The 17,572-nt window shown below is 46.3% G+C and overlaps 1 protein-coding gene across 1 annotated transcript in view; it reads right to left on the bottom strand.

Moving 5' to 3' along the window:
- Window positions 1-719: 719 nt before the first annotated feature.
- Window positions 720-17,572, bottom strand: part of LOC124043970 (DNA-binding protein SATB2-like) — an 85,710-nt gene continuing 68,857 nt past the window's right edge. The window contains 5 exon segments of the mRNA XM_046363164.1: window positions 720-1,475; window positions 10,498-10,692; window positions 13,497-13,649; window positions 15,230-15,367; window positions 17,216-17,428. Coding sequence (XP_046219120.1) covers window positions 822-1,475; window positions 10,498-10,692; window positions 13,497-13,649; window positions 15,230-15,367; window positions 17,216-17,428 — 1,353 coding nt within the window. The 3' untranslated portion in view covers window positions 720-821.

Below are 17,572 nucleotides of genomic sequence, written 5' to 3'. Positions count from 1 at the left end.
AAGTAAGGACAAGTGTTCTCTATGTGGGTGTGGTTGAGACATTAGAGAGAGCAGTCATTGGACAGAGCAGATGAGAGCCCACCCTCTTGGGTGAAGCTGAGTTTTGGAATTGGCTCAATTCAAAAGTGGTGTTGATGTGGCAAGTTCCTGTTGTGGCCAGGGGTGGGATGTGTGTGTATGTTTGTTTTTCTCTCTGTCTAGTGGCTCAACATTACTGAACAGGCCATTCTAACTGTAACACATGACAGCTGTTTCATGGCATTTCCCTGCTTCATGTTGCTGAGGTAACATATTGTATTTTCACTTAAATCACTCTTTGATGAAGCCTCCGTTGGACCCCATATGTCCGTATTTCTGTGTATATAGATATATATGTGTGTGTGTGTGTGTGTGTGTGTGTGTGTGTGTGTGTGTGTGTGTGTGTGTGTGTGTGTGTGTGTGTGTGTGTGTGTGTGTGTGTGTGTGTGTGTGTGTGTGTGTGTGTGTGTGTGTGTGTGTGTGTGTGTGCGTGTGCGTGTATCAGTGTGTCATTGTCTCATCGATACCCTTCTTTCCCTCTACCAGTCTTTAGTTCCTGTTCCCTTCCCGTCTGTCTGTCTGTCTGTCTGTCTGTCTGTCTGTCTGTCTGTCTGTCTGTCTGTCTGTCTGTCTGTCTGTCTGTCTGTCTGTCTGTCTGTCTGTCTGTCTGTCTGTCTGTCTGTCTGTCTGTCTGTCTGTCTGCCTGCCTGCCTGCCTGTCTGTCTGTCTGTCTGTCTGTCTGTCTGTCTGTCTGTCTGTCTGGGTCTCGCTCTCTTTCTGCATCTCCTCTGGTCTCTGGGTCTCTATCTCTGGAAGTCAGCCTGCTCTCTGGGGCTGGATGAGGAGCTACCAGGGGGCAGGGAGCTGGCTCGGCCCCCACTCAGACCATGAGAATGCCCCTTGTCCTTGCCCTCCTCCATGGCCCCCATGCTGGTCCCTGAAGGCTGGGCTGGTGCCAGGGCAGGGGCTGAACCTGCTGGGTTGCTTCCCCTTCTTTCCCTCTCTGTAGTGGGGTACATCTCCTCATGACCGTCTTCGCTGGACTCAGGGTCCTCTGAGCTGGAGAGGAGCTCCTCGTCTCTGTATTCACTGACGTCCACACCACCGCCCCCCTCCCCCAGCTCCTTCAGCCGGCCGTGATGCTTGACGTGGTAGCGCTGGTTCTGGAAAAACTTGATGATGGTGTGCTTGGGCAGGTCCAGCTGGGCTGACAGAGTGTGGATGGCCTCTTGGTCCGGGTAAAGACCCACGTCCTGGATGAAGCTCTGCAGGATGCCCAGGGCTTCTAGAGAGATCTTAGTGCGCGACCGAGGCTTCTTAATGACCACACCACCACCGACTCCTGAACTGACTCTTTCAACATTCGGGGACTCTTCATCATTACCCTGGAGGGGCATGGGGTCCTCGCGCATCGGGGAGTGGTCCTTCAGGGGTTGTGGGGGTTGTCTGTGCAGTGCCTGGTGAGAAAGCAGGTACAGCTGATTAGTGGGGCTCAGTGACCCCTCATCAAAGCTATGCACCACTCAACAGTATAGGCATTCTACAGTGGTCGGAGGTCAACAAAAAGTTCAACAAGGTTAACAAGTTCAACACCAGCAATGCCCATTGCCTGAGCTAAGTTCAACAGCGATATGCATTAGCTGAACCCAGGGTAAAGCCAAACATAGCTTCATAGCTCAAATACCATCACAGAGAGACTAACTGCTATAGCACCTGTGTCGTAGACCTTTGACCTCTGACCTGGATGTAAGATTTGCTGGTGGTAAAACTCCAACCACCTGCTCTGCCAGCTCTACCACCATGACGGTTTAACCAGACAGAGCCAGAGGATAAACAGCTGAGGGGGAGAGGAACATGTGTCTTGCCTCCTGTCTGGTTGGTGTTACTCAAATACACACTGATCATTAACAACACTGGGGGAGAATGGGGCACTAGAGGAAGTGGGGTCATTAAATAATAGGTGGTAGACTGGGGGAAGAAGAAGAGCGCGGGGTGGAGGGGAGAGAAGAAGGGCAGAAGGAGGAGTGAGGAGGACAGAGAGAAGAAAACAAAGGGGCAGAAGTAAGAACGAGAGGGCAACGAGAGGGCAACGAGAGGGCAAAGAGTCGGGCAACGAGAGGGCAAAGAGTCAGGCAACGAGAGGGCAAAGAGTCGGGCAACGAGAGGGCAAAGAGTCGGGCAACGAGAGGGCAAAGAGTCAGGCAACGAGAGGGCAAAGAGTCAGGCAACGAGAGGGCAAAGAGTCGGGCAAAGAGACGGGCAACGAGAGGGCAAAGAGTCGGGCCACGAGAGGGCAAACAGTCGGGCAACGAGAGGGCAAAGAGTCGGGCAACAAGAGGGCAAAGAGTCGGGCAACGAGAGGGCAAAGAGTCGGGCAACGAGAGGGCAAAGAGTCGGGCAACGAGAGGGCAAAGAGTTGGGCAACGAGAGGGCAACAAGAGGGCAAAGAGTCGGGCAACGAGAGGGCAAAGAGTCGGGCAACGAGAGGGCATAGAGTCGGGCAACGAGAGGGCAAAGAGTCAGGCAACGAGAGGGCAACGAGAGGGCAAAGAGTCAGGCAACGAGAGGGCAATGAGAGGGCAAAGAGTCGGGCAACAAGAGGGCAAAGAGTCGGGCAATGAGAGGGCAAAGAGTCGGGCAACAAGAGGGCAAAGAGTCGGGCAACGAGAGGGCAAAGAGTCGGGCAAAGAGTCGGGCAACGAGAGGGCAACGAGAGGGCAAAGAGTCAGGCAACGAGAGGGCAAAGAGTCGGGCAACGAGAGGGCAAAGAGCTGGGCAACGAGAGGGCAAAGAGTCGGGCAACGAGAGGGCAAAGAGTCGGGCAACGAGAGGGCAACGAGTCGAGCAAAGGAGAGATCGAGGAGTTTGAGTGTTAGTGGGACAGACTCGAGATAAGTAAAGGTGAGAGTTGATTAAAGCCAGACCTAGGGAGTCAGGGGAGTCAGTGAGGTACTAGTGTTGTTGTCCTGTTGTCTTGTTTGGTGCATGAGGAGTGTCAGAGAGCCAGCTAGCTATCACAGAGCTCTGTGGCGCGTTGCTATCCCACTGTCACACTGGCTTTATGACCAGGGTGGGGCACCACGGCCCCAGGCCCCCGCCCAGCCACTGTGCCTCTGCTCTGGAATGCTAAGCTATAAATCTGTGGTGCATTAAAATTAAAGGACCCACAAAGATAATAGTCATTCGCTTTTCTCTCTCCCTCTTCAATAATAACAGGGTATTACTTAAATAATATTGAGGGCAGGCCAGACCATCAAATTGCTCCGATTTCACTTGTGGGGGCTGTTTGAGGGTTGCGATTTACAGGAAGAGTGTAGGTTGGGTGTTTTTTTCCGCTTTCTGACGTTTATTATCTTCTTTTTTATGTCTGTGTGAAACAAATAGCAGCCACACAAAGCGAGGGAATGAGAAGGACTGGTGACAGCGGTGGAAAGAGGGAAAAGACAGGATGAAAATAGCACTCCCCTTTGACCTAATGTGGACCACACACTCCTCACAACACACACACACACACACACACACACACACACACACACACGTACTCACACTACCCCCGTCCCCCCTTACATTCCCTTTATTACAACCAGGAACAAAGAGACACTCACAAATACACACACACTCATATAGACTCAGACCCCAGATAGTCATTTCTCTACTCCTTTCACAGATGGCGACTCTTGGATGGATTCACACACACAGAGGCCTGGTCGCTGGGCAGGGCTCTGTGGCAGCGTGAGAGAGCCGAGCCAAACGCAGAAACACAGTGGGCTGACTGGTTGTTCCTTAATCCAGTGCGGTCTCTTTCTCTCTCTCTCTCTTTCTCTCTCTCTAATGCAGAGAGACACTAATGAAGAGAGTCAGTGCCAAGCAAACATGACTCCAACTCCAAATCAACCTCAATCCTGCTAAAGCCATGAAACCCTCCTCTCTGTTTGACCCCATGCCCTCTGTCCACCCTTCCCATCACCCCTCAACCATTTCACCCCTCTAAATTGAGCCTCTACCCCTCCAATCCTTCCATTTCTCCATCCTTCTGTACCCTCTACCCATCCAACTGAGCCTCCACTCCTCCATCTCTCCATCCCTCCTTACCGCCTCTCCATCCACAAAGTACTGTAGACTGTGGATGGAAGTCGTTCTTCTCATGGCATAATTCAATATTCATCCAAACTGTTCTCCCTTTTTTTTTTCAATTGCGACCAGGGAACATCAGAGTTCATTGCATTAAAGGAAAAAGTTTCCTTTTAAACACAAATCAAGGCGAATTACAGAGATGCAGAACTATGAAAGAATTATACTACATGAAATATTCAGCTAAAGCCTTAATGAGGGCTGGTTCTCTTGGGGCTACAGGCAGACCAGGGGTGGGGAGTGTATGTGTGTGTGTTCTGCTGTATGGGTCTGTGTGTGTGTTGGGGCTGCCTGGGACAGTATGTTGCCACCGGAGACACCATTAACACACAGATAAATATGTAATGACGGAAAATACAGTTTTCTGTTGGTTTTCTGCATGACTTCATCTTTCCTGTTAATCGGTGTGTGTTTTCTTCCTTCTCTCTCCTGTGTCACCAGGCCTGGGGAGTGAATGAGTCACTCTGTGTGTGTGTGTGTGTGTGTGTGTGTGTGTGTGTGTGTGTGTGTGTGTGTGTGTGTGTGTGTGTGTGTGTGTGTGTGTGTGTGTGTGTGTGTGTGTGTGTGGGTGTGGGTGTGGGTGTGGGTGTGGGTGTGTGTGTGTGACTGAGCCTGTCTTTGTTGCGTAGGTGTGTGGTTTGAATACTGAGTTGTTTACAGTGCTTATACCGTAACTGAGATCATGTGAAAGTACTATATATCTGTGTGTTTCTAAGTGTTTCTGCCTCTATGTGTGTGTGAGGGTGGGCTGGCATATGACCTTTTTGCGTGTTCAAGTGTGTGTGTGGCAATCATTCCACTTATCAGTAATTAAACCATTAAGTCGGCTGTGTCATTAAGCCTACGGATGAAACAACAAAACAAGAGGGGCAGCAGAGAGAACAGTCTGTGTCTGTGTCTGTCTGTAGAAAGAAGGGAGCTTGTTGCCAGCTTTCTAGTCCAGCGTTCTTGTGGTCTAAATCCACGGTGCAGTCAGCACAGGGGTCCAGGCCACAGTACCCACTGCCCACACGCACACAGCAGAATTACATTTAGCAATAACAATAGAGAAATGATTCATAAGGGCTGGGCCTGCCAAATTAGCAGAGGGATGCACTTACTGCTCAACACATGGAGTCATAAACAGAGCAGCAGATACTGTACTGCTGGAGAGGAGAGCCAGATAGCCAGCCCAGCGTCATCAGGGCAGGGTCAGTCATGGAGAAATGTGATGCTGTCCCCACGGGTGTGAGAGGGGCTGAGTAGGTAGGGGAGCACAGGACACACACAGACGCACGCACACACAATAGACACACAATTCCACCTGTGGATCTAATGGACACGCAGTCACACGTGGTGATATCCCACAGCCTCACATACAGTACTTGTCACATGATACTGTAGATATACAAAAAGCGCAGTCGTTGATTCATAATTCATTATGAGTCGTTTTGTTTCGGTCAGTGGTTGTGTGAGGTCGGCGGGTTGGCCGATTGTTCACATAAAACCATACAAAAGCACTTCCAACAGCACATACAGTATAGCATAAAGCACTTCCAACAGCACATACAGTATAGCATAAAGCACTTCCAACAGCACATACAGTATAGCATAAAGCACTTCCAACAGCACATACAGTATAGCATAAAGCACTTCCAACAACACATACAGTATAGCATAAAGCACCTCCAACAGCACATACAGCATAGCATAAAGCACTTCCAACAACACATACAGTATAGCATAAAGCACCTCCTACAGCACATACAGTATAGCGTAAAGCACTTCTAACAGCACATACAGTATAGCATAAAGCACTTCCAACAGCACATACAGTATAGCGTAAAGCACTTCCAACAGCACATACAGTATAGCATAAAGCACATACAGTATAGCATAAAGCACTTCCAACAGCACATACAGTATAGCGTAAAGCACTTCCAACAGCACATACAGTATGGCGTAAAGCACTTACAACAGCACATACAGTATAGTGTAAAGCACTTCCAACAGCACATACAGTATGGCGTAAAGCACTTACAACAGCACATACAGTATAGCATAAAGCACTTACAGTATAGCATAAAGCACTTACAACAGCACATACAGTATGGCGTAAAGCACTTACAACAGCACATACAGTATAGCATAAAGCACTTACAACAGCACATACAGTATAGCATAAAGCACTTACAACAGCACATACAGTATGGTGTAAAGCACTTACAACAGCACATACAGTATAGCATAAAGCACTTACAACAGCACATACAGTATAGCATAAAGCACTTCCAACAGCACATACAGTATAGCATAAAGCACTTACAACAGCACATACAGTATGGCGTAAAGCACTTACAACAGCACATACAGTATAGCATAAAGCACTTCTAACACTTTTGTTGGAGCTAGGAACACAAGCATTTCACTTCACCCGCAATAACATCTGCTAAATATGTATATGAGACCAACATTGAATTGATCTGATTTGATTTGATTTAACAGCACATACAGTTGTGTGTCTAGTGTACAGTATATGTGTGAGAGGGACAGAGTTGAGTAGCAGCTGGAACACATGTGTGGTCTGGCTGTGGTGACTTGCATGGTGGCGTGTGTTTGTGTGTGTCTGTCTGTGTGTGTATGTGGCGGGTAGATGTGCTGCATGGAGTTTGATCTGGGTTTAGGGAGGGGCTTTCCTCTCCTGACTGTGTCAACTTGGACAACAAAAACAGGAGAGGGACACACATGCACCGAAACAAATACAGTCTGACAGACTTTCGTCCTCCTTGGCCTACCCATAAATTGTCCCACCCTCTCCAGGATCATCCTTCCTTATCATGTATCACTCTCCTTCTTTGATCTATCACTTCACTATACTTCCTCTCCTCCTGGTGTGGCCCATCTCAGTCCCTCCTTCCTTCTCTGTCCTCTCTAATATGAACAACTTGTGGAGTATATTTTGTCTCCTCTCTGGTCTGGTCTGGTCTGGTCTGGTCTGGTCTGGTCTGGTCTGGTCCATGTGTTTGAGGAGCTAGCTGAGGAATATGTTAATGGTGGCACAGTGGTAACAACCACTTCCTTTCTATGATGAGCCGTTAACAAAGATAGTGGATGAATGAAGATAGTTCACTCCGGCGGTTTAGCTTTGAAAAAAAATGGTCAGTTCTACTTAACTTGGTGTGTCTCCCATAGACACCAATGCAACAGCAGCTGTGTCTGGTCTACTTAGTTCAGTGTTTCCCAACTCTGTTTCTCGTGTGCCCCAACAGCACACATTGCTTTTGTAGCCCCGGACAAAAACACATGATTCATCCGCATGGGGACAGACAGGGTGGGGACAGACAGCCCATCTCATTACGGAGTGCAGTTCACAATGCAGGTAGACCTATCATCTCATGGTAAATGTTTTCTTGTGACAGGTAGGCCTACATTTGCTGCAGCATAGTCTATGCTACAGTAATATAAAGACTGACTGTCTAATTTACCCATCTCCATCTGGCCTTCGGGGGTCACCTTATTTTCTTATTGAAAAGATTATTTTATTTTTATTCAAGGATGTCATTAGAATGATGAAGATAAGGACAACAAGACTTGTTTCATTTTACTGGAATAAAGCAACAAGGACGTAGGCTAATAACATGAGGGGAAATATTATGAAAGGTATACATGCATCAGCCTACTCATTTATCATGGTCTGAATGCTGTGTGTAATTCCAGTCCATATGATACAGTATAATACAGTCCAGTAATACAGTTCACACTGAAAAAGATTAGCCTACTGGAGCTAGTTTCATTTATTTAACCAAGAGAGCATATAGCTGGCTACATCTTTGGGATTTTATGTTTTTCTATTGTGCGTAATGTGCAGTAGCCTATATCACACAGTACCAGTCAAAAGTTTGGACACACCTACTCATTCAAGGGTTTTTCTTTATTTTTACTATTTTCTACATTGTAGAATAATAGTGGCCATCCAAACTATGAAATAACACATATGGTATCATGTAGTAACCAAAAAAAGTTTAAAAACAAAACAAAATATAGTCTAGATTCTTCAAAGTAGCCACCCTTTGCCTTGATGACAGCTTTGCACACTCTTGGCATTCTTTCAACCAGCTTCACCTGGAATACTTTTCCAACAGTCTTGAAGGAGTTCCCACATATGCTGAGCACTTGTTGGCTGCTTTTCCTTCACTCTGCGGTCCAATTCACCCCGAACCATCTCAATTGGGTTGAGGTCGGGTGATTGTGTAGGCCAGGTCATCTGATGCAGCACTCCATCACTCTCCTTCTTGGTCACATAGCAATTACACAGCCTGGAGGTGTGTGGGTCATTGTCCTGTTGAATGATAGTCCCACTAAGCGCAAACCAGATGGGATGGCATATCGGTGCAGAATGCTGTGGTAGACATGCTGGTTAAGTGTGCCTTGAATTCTAAATAAATCACAGACAGTGTCACCAGAAAAACACCCCACCACCATCACACCTCCTCCTCCATGCTTCACGGAGGGAACCACACATTTGGAGATCATCCGTTCACCTACCCTGTGTCTCACAAAGACACGGCGGTTGGAACCAAAAATTGCACATTTGGACTCATCAGACCAAAGGACAGATTTCCACCAGTCTAATGTCCATTGCTCATGTGTCTTGGCCCAAGCAAGTCTCTTCTTCTTTTTGGTGTCCTTTAGTAGTGGTTTCTTTGCAGCAATTTGACCATGAAGGCCTGATTCATGCAGTCTCCTCTGAACAGTTGATGTTGAGATGTGTCTGTTACTTGAACTCTGTCAAGCATTTATTTGGGCTGCAGGTTCTGAGGCTGGAAACTCTAATGAACTTATCCCCTGCAGCAGAGGTAACTCTGGGTCTTCCTTTCCTGTGGCGGTCCTCATGAGAGCCAGTTTCATCATAGCGCTTGATGTTTTTTGTGACTGCACTGTTCCACCATAACTGACTAAACTGACATGTCTTAAAGTAACGGACTGTCATTTCTCTTTGCTTATTTGAGCTGTTCTTGCCATAATATGGACTTGGTCTTAACAAATAGGGCTATCTTCTGTATACTACCCCTACGTTGTCACACCACAACTGATTATCTTAAATGCATTAAGAAGGAAAGAAAGGCACACCTGTTAAATGAAATGCATTCCAGGTGACTACCACATGAAGCTGGTTGAGAGAATGCCAAGAGCGTGCAAAGCAATCATCAAGGCAAGGGTGGCTACTTTGAAGAATCTTAAATACATTTTGATTTGGTTGCTATATGATTCCTTATGTGTTATTTGATGTCTTCACTATTATTCTACAATGTAGGAAATAGAGAAGAAAAAAAATAGAGAAAAACCTTGAATGAGTTGGTTTGTCCAAACTTTTGACTGTTACTGTAGGTCTATTTCTATGATTTGAAAGGCTTTTGAATGACACTTCCAGTTTTGTCAGGAAATATTGGGTTGCCCGGGAGAAAAGTGATGTATTCTGGGGATGGAACATTTATAAAATATCGGGAAAATATTCAACCGTAGGGTGTGCACGCATGACTTCAGTTTTAATGAATAATTGCATGTGTATCCTCAGTGTATTTGGTGCAATAATGACCCTGGCTGGAGAAAGTCAATTTAATCAGCAGAGCTTGACTACTGTATATTTACATTTACATTACATTTAAGTCATTTAGCAGACGCTCTTATCCAGAGCGACTTACAAATTGGTGCATTCACCTTATGACATCCAGTGGAACAACCACTTTACAATAGTGCATCTAAATATTTTAAGGGGGGGGGGGTGAGAAGGATTACTTTATCCTATCCTAGTACATCTGTGTAGGATGCTACATGCTTACATTTGTGTGTGTGTGTGTGTGTGTGTGTGTGTGTGTGTGTGTGTGTGTGTGTGTGTGTGTGTGTGTGTGTGTGTGTGTGTGTGTGTGTGTGTGTGTGTGTGTGTGTGTGTGTGTGTGTGTGTGTGTGTGTGTGCGTGTGCGTGTGTGCGCGTGCGCGTGCGCGTGTGTGTGTGTGAAAAGGTTGTAGGGGGCCAGTCCCGAAGACTCATTCAATGTGTGAGAAGGTTGATATCAAACTAAAGGAGAGTGATATTCTTGCCATTATCCATTCAAGTCTGCAATGACCATCCCTCGATCCAGCATTGCAGTAAGTTTTTTTAATATTTGTATAATATTTGATTTTAGCAGCAATGATATTACAGACATATCAGACAACATCAAATAATGATGAATACCAAAAACACCAGACACCTAAGGAGCCATGTTACCCTGGAGCATACGGAGCCCATGTCCATGCTCGCGGACCATACCACTAAGGTTAGGACTCAGGTTAGGGAAATCTGATGCTACATCAGCTGGTCTCTCTCACCTGTGGTTCTTGGGGCAGGTGTAGTACAGTATGCAGCCTCTCACTGTGGTGGTGCCTGGACTCCTCTTCATACACCAGGTCTCTGTCTGTCTGGAGCAGGGTCAGGAACCTCCGGATGGTACACAGATTCTCCCACAGAGTACGGTTCTCTGGGCTAGGGTTCTCCTTCCACCGCAGCAACTCACACAGCCAGCCCTAAGAGGGGTAGATGGGAGCAGAGACAGGAGAAGGGAGGGAGGGAGGGGAGAAAGAGATGGGGAGTGGGGGGGAGAATATTTTATTATCTATGCTAGACTAGGCCAGTCTTTGACACCAGCTGTTGTGTGCATCCAGCCTCCACCAGCATGCAGTGTTAATAACCTGATCAGTTTTCATCTTCCCTCTCATCCCCCATCCCCCTCTCCCTCAGCATCCCTCTCTCCTCTCTGGGCCAGCTGCAGCAGATGGGTGCAGTGAGCCATGACCCCCAGCCCAACTCTGCCCAGCCACCCCCGGACCCCTGAACCTGGGAGACACAGCTTGATCAATACACACACACACACACACACACACACACACACACACACACACACACACACACACACACACACACACACACACACACACACACACACACACACACACACACACACACACACACACACACACACACACACACACACAGGTAATATTCTCTCACAAACACGCACGCAAACAGTGTCCTCACTGTAGATTTCCATTCCCACAACACCATGTCTTCATGTGCTCTAAATAGTTTGTGCGTTTGTTGAAGGAGTCTGTGTGTGTGTGTGGGGGGGGTATCATATGTCTGAATCAGTTCTTCCTCAGGTTGGTATTTGGCTTATCTGTCTGGTATTGTTTATCAACTACTGTGGAGGCACACTGACTGTCTGATATAACAGCCTGGGGAAGAGGGTTATCAACCCTGCTCCATCCGCCACCCACATCACGAGGACAGGAGAAACTGCCCCTAAGCACTGACAGGGGCCACATATGTTTGCATTCCCTTAACGATTAAGGTTAGTATTGGGAGTTGGGTACAATAGGTTAGGATTGGGAGTTGGGTACAATAGGTTAGGATTGGGAGTTGGGTACAATAGGTTAGGATTGGGAGTTGGGTACAATAGGTTAGGATTGGGAGTTGGGTACAATAGGTTAGGGTTGGGAGTTGGGCACAATAGATTAGGATTGGGAGTTGGGCACAATAGGTTAGGATTGGGAGTTGGGTACAATAGGTTAGGATTGGGAGTTGGGCACAATAGATTAGGATTGGGAGTTGGGTACAATAGGTTAGGATTGGGAGTTGGGTACAATAGGTTAGGATTGGGAGTTGGGTACAATAGGTTAGGATTGGGAGTTGGGTACAATAGTTTAGGATTGGGAGTTGGGTACAATAGGTTAGGATTGGGAGTTGGGCACAATAGATTAGAATTGGGAGTTGGGCACAATAGGTTAGGATTGGGAGTTGGGTACAATAGGTTAGGATTGGGAGTTGGGCACAATAGATTAGGATTGGGAGTTGGGTACAATAGATTAGGATTGGGAGTTGGGTGCAATAGGTTAGGATTGGGAGTTGGGCACAATAGATTAGGATTGGGAGTTGGGTACAATAGATTAGGATTGGGAGTTGGGTGCAATAGATTAGGATTGGGAGTTGGGCACAATAGATTAGGATTGGGAGTTGGGTGCAATAGGTTAGGATTGGGAGTTGGGTAAAATAGATTAGGATTGGGAGTTGGGTACAATAGGTTAGTATTGGGAGTTCAGTACAATAGATTAGGATTGGGAGTTGGGAACAATAGATTAGGATTGGGAGTTGGGCACAATAGATTAGGATTGGGAGTTGGGTACAATAGGTTAGGATTGGGAGTTGGGTACAATAGATTAGGATTGGGAGTTGGGTACAATAGATTAGGATTGGGAGTTGGGCACAATAGATTAGGATTGGGAGTTGGGTACAATAGGTTAGGATTGGGAGTTGGGTACAATAGATTAGGATTGGGAGTTGGGTACAATAGATTAGGATTGGGAGTTGGGCACAATAGATTAGGATTAGGAGTTGGGTACAATAGGTCAGGATTGGGAGTTGGGCACAATAGGTTAGGATTGGGAGTTGGGTACAATAGGTTAGGATTGGGAGTTGGGCGCAATAGGTTAGGATTGGGAGTTGGGTACAATAGGTTAGGATTGGGAGTTGGGTACAATAGATTAGGATTGGGAGTTGGGTACAATATATTAGGATTGGGAGTTGGGTGCAATAGGTTAGGATTGGGAGTTGGGTACAATAGATTAGGATTGGGAGTTGGGTACAATAGGTTAGTATTGGGAGTTCAGTACAATAGATTGGGATTGGGAGTTGGGTACAATAGATTAGGATTGGGAGTTGGGTACAATATATTAGGATTGGGAGTTGGGTACAATAGGTTAGGATTGGGAGTTGGGTACAATAGGTTAGTATTGGGAGTTCGGTACAATAGATTAGGATTGGGAGTTGGGTACAATAGGTTAGGATTGGGAGTTGGGTACAATAGATTAGGATTGGGAGTTGGGTACAATAGATTAGGATTGGGAGTTGGGCACAATAGATTAGGATTGGGAGTTGGGTACAATAGGTCAGGATTGGGAGTTGGGCACAATAGGTTAGGATTGGGAGTTGGGCACAATAGATTAGGATTGGGAGTTGGGTACAATAGGTTAGGATTGGGAGTTGGGCACAATAGGTTAGGATTGGGAGTTGGGTACAATAGGTTAGGATTGGGAGTTGGGTACAATAGGTTAGGATTGGGAGTTGGGCACAATAGGTTAGGATTGGGAGTTGGGTACAATAGGTTAGGATTGGGAGTTGGGTACAATAGGTTAGGATTGGGAGTTGGGTACAATAGGTTAGGATTGGGAGTTGGGTACAATAGATTAGGATTGGGAGTTGGGCACAATAGGTTAGGAAAGCTGTAGCAGGATAGGGACAACGTCATGGGTCATGGGTGAAACAGGCCTCTCACCTGGCTCTTGTTGGCAGCCACCTTGGCGAACAGCGCCTGAGACACCTTCGCCCTCTTCATCTCCTGCTGGATCTCATCATAGATACCTGACGTGATGTTGACCAGAGACTCCAGCTTCAGGGGCAGGTCTGGGTTGAGGCATGGCGGCTTGGGCTGAGGGAGGATAGGTAGGAGGGACCAGGGAGAGGCGGTCCATAGAGAAAGAACCAGTTATTAAACCAGGAAGTTGTACCAGAATTTGTCTGAATGGGTAACACTGCCAACTCTCGTTCACATGTTGTCCCTGCGCCAACAACCAAAGTTTAGGTTTCAAGTAAGAATGACAGGTAATCAGTTGACGATCAGTCAAAGTTTTTCCTTCTTTTAAACAAACATTAGACTCATAGACGTACATGTTCCGACATGGAGAATGTTTACAGATTAAAAGTCATTAAGCCATTCTCTCTCCTCTCCTTTGTAGTTTCTGTTTGAATGACTCTGTATTGAATCTCAGTATGTTTTCTTATAAGACTTTGAGGTTATCTTTGCAGGACCAGACTAGTAATCTGGAATTCCCAAGCGTAAACGATGGCAAGATAAATTTATACAGACATAATAATGATAGTACACAAATTCGTCCCAGAATGAGTGTTTGCCCTTTGCATCAGAGAGAGATTGCTATCTGTGATGTTCCTAAAAGGTCATGTGGGGTTAGGAAGCACATCCAAATGAATTGTCCCTTTCTCTATAGCATGTTCCTATGACAACAGGCTGTATCTTTATTGTAAACAAGACATTTTCTTGGACTTTGGGACTATTTCATTTGTTCCACATTACCATGCAAACTAAATCAATCATAGCAAGTATTTGACATACTGTACACCAAAATTTCAGCCATGTCTGATCAAAAGGAATTCTGTGTGTGAGGTACATTCTGTGAACAAGCCAAAAAGGGATTGTTGATGAATACACGGCTCACAGAGGCTCAAGTAGTACTGTATTGCGAGACATAAAAGTATTGTAGATGAGTAAACTGAGACATAAAAGTATTGTAGATGAGTAAACTGAGACATAAAAGTATTGTAGATGGGTGAACTGAGACATAAAAGTATTGTAGATGGGTGAACTGAGACATAAAAGTATTGTAGATGGGTGAACTGAGACATAAAAGTATTGTAGATGGGTGAACTGAGACATAAAAGTATTTTAGATGGTTGAACTGAGACATAAAAGTATTGTAGATGGGTGAACTGAGACATAAAAGTATTGTAGATGGGTGAACTGAGACATAAAAGTATTGTAGATGGGTGAACTGAGACATAAAAGTATTGTAGATGGGTGAACTGAGACATAAAAGTATTTTAGATGGTTGAACTGAGACATAAAAGTATTGTAGATGGGTGAACGGAGACATACAAGTATTGTAGATGAGTGAACTGAGACATAAAAGTATTGTAGATGGGTGAACTGAGACATAAAAGTATTGTAGATGGGTGAACTGAGACATAAAAGTATTGTAGATGGGTGAACTGAGACATAAAAGTATTGTAGATGGGTGAACTGAGACATAAAAGTATTGTAGATGGGTGAACTGAGACATAAAAGTATTGTAGATGGGTGAACGGAGACATAAAAGTATTGTAGATGGGTGAACGGAGACATAAAAGTATTGTAGATGGGTGAACGGAGACATAAAAGTATTGTAGATGGGTGAACTGAGACATAAAAGTATTGTAGATGGGTGAACTGCTCACCGAGTTGGAGATTTTAGTCTTATTCTTCCAGATAGAAGCCCAGGCATCAGGAGTGAGCTGTTCGTCCAGACCTCTCTCCCACACCTTCTGCATGAGGTGGCATGGGACATGGTTAGTGATGGTCGGTCTAAATACGTCCTGTCAAACATTTACATTGTTACCATCTCGTCACCTAACATCACACGCACAAAACATAGAGACACAATCAGTGAGATGTATTTATGTGCCTTTTCTTAACATATAGTTACATATGGTTAGATCGGTGTCTTTAGTACTATCCCCTTTCCCAGTCTATTTTTTAAACCTGACTTAGTAGATCCCCTAGTTTGGAAGACTAATCTTTTTTTTAAATAATGTTATTTAAAAAAATAATGTAGCCTCTTTTTATCCCCAATTTCGTGGTATCCAATTGGTAGTTACAGTCTTGTCTCATCGCTGCAACTCCCGTTCGGACTCGGGAGAGGCGAAGGTCGAGAGCCGTGCATCCTCCGAAACACAACTCAACCAAGCCGCACTGCTTCTTGACATAATGCCCATTTAACACGGAAGCCAGCCGCACCAATGTGTCGGAGGAAACACAGTACACCTGGCGACCGTGTCACCATGCACTGCGCCCGGCTCGGCAAAGCAGTCACTAGTCACTACCATCCCCTAACCTGGACGACGCTGGGCCAATTGTGCGCCGCCCCATGGGTCTCCCGGTTGCGGCCGTCTGTGACTGAGCCTGGACTCGAACCCAGAATCTCTAGTGACACAGCTGGCACTGAGATGCAGAGCCTTAGACCACTGAGATGCAGAACCTTAGACCACTGAGATGCAGAACCTTAGACCACTGAGATGCAGAACCTTAGACCACTGAGATGCAGAACCTTAGACCACTGAGATGCAGAACCTTAGACCACTGAGATGCAGAACTGAGATGCAGACCACTGAGATGCAGAACCTTAGACCACTGAGATGCAGAACCTTAGACCACTGAGATGCAGAACCTTAGACAACTGAGATGCAGAACCTTAGACCACTGAGATGCAGAACCTTAGACCACTGAGATGCAGAACCTTAGACCACTGAGATGCAGAACCTTAGACAACTGAGATGCAGAACCTTAGACCACTGAGATGCAGAACCTTAGACAACTGAGATGCAGAACCTTAGACAACTGAGATGCAGAACCTGAGATAGACCTTAGACCACTGAGATGCAGAACCTTAGACCACTGAGATGCAGAACCTTAGACCACTGAGATGCAGAACCTTAGACCACTGAGATGCAGAACCTTAGACCACTGAGATGCAGAACCTTAGACAACTGAGATGCAGAACTGAGATGCAGAGCCTTAGACCACTGAGATGCAGAACCTAGACCACTGAGATGCAGAACCTTAGACCACTGAGATGCAGAACCTTAGACAACTGAGATGCAGAACTGAGATTAGACCACTGAGATGCAGAACCTTAGACCACTGAGATGCAGAACCTTAGACCACTGAGATGCAGAACCTTAGACCACTGAGATGCAGAACCTTAGACAACTGAGATGCAGAACCTTAGACCACTGAGATGCAGAACCTTAGACCACTGAGATGCAGAACCTTAGACCACTGAGATGCAGAACCTTAGACCACTGAGATGCAGAACCTTAGACAACTGAGATGCAGAACCTTAGACCACTGAGATGCAGAACCTTAGACCACTGAGATGCAGAACCTTAGACCACTGAGATGCAGAACCTCAGACAACTGAGATGCAGAACCTTAGACAACTGAGATGCAGAACCTTAGACCACTGAGATGCAGAACCTTAGACACCAACCAAACCAACCGCCAGACAGAAACTAAAACATACAGACAATATAAACCATCAACAAGGCACAAAGACAGACAAGACACACCACAGTCAACCAGACACACACAGGCCCTGCTGTAGAGGAGCTTGGTGGAGAATGTCTATGGTAGTTTTGGAGGGCGGTGGGTGGTGGGCGGGGTACCTGTGAGAGGCGGGGGCCCCCGGGGCTGGAGCTAGGGGTAGGGGGCAGGCCGACAGGGGGGTTCATGCTGCGCTCACGCTCCTCCTGGTAAATACGGTCTCTCTCCCCCTCAGGGAGGTTGAGGAAGTTCTGCATGGCTTTGAGGTTGACCAGCAGGGACTGAGAGGCAGAGCGAGGGTCCTCCTCCTTCCGCAGGATCTCCGACAGCAGGCCCTGGTGCACACACACACACACATGCACACACGCCGCAAACATATACATTTAGAATGAGTGGTTGCACACACACGCACTGTACGCACTCGCTCGTACAACCATGTGCATGCATGCACGCACAACACACACATGCACACTTCACCT

Source organism: Oncorhynchus gorbuscha, linkage group LG09, assembly GCF_021184085.1.
Source record: "Oncorhynchus gorbuscha isolate QuinsamMale2020 ecotype Even-year linkage group LG09, OgorEven_v1.0, whole genome shotgun sequence".
Classification (NCBI taxonomy): Eukaryota; Metazoa; Chordata; class Actinopteri; order Salmoniformes; family Salmonidae; genus Oncorhynchus; species Oncorhynchus gorbuscha.
Note: the sequence above shows the minus strand (reverse complement) of the source record. Positions and strands in the feature narration are given on the sequence as shown.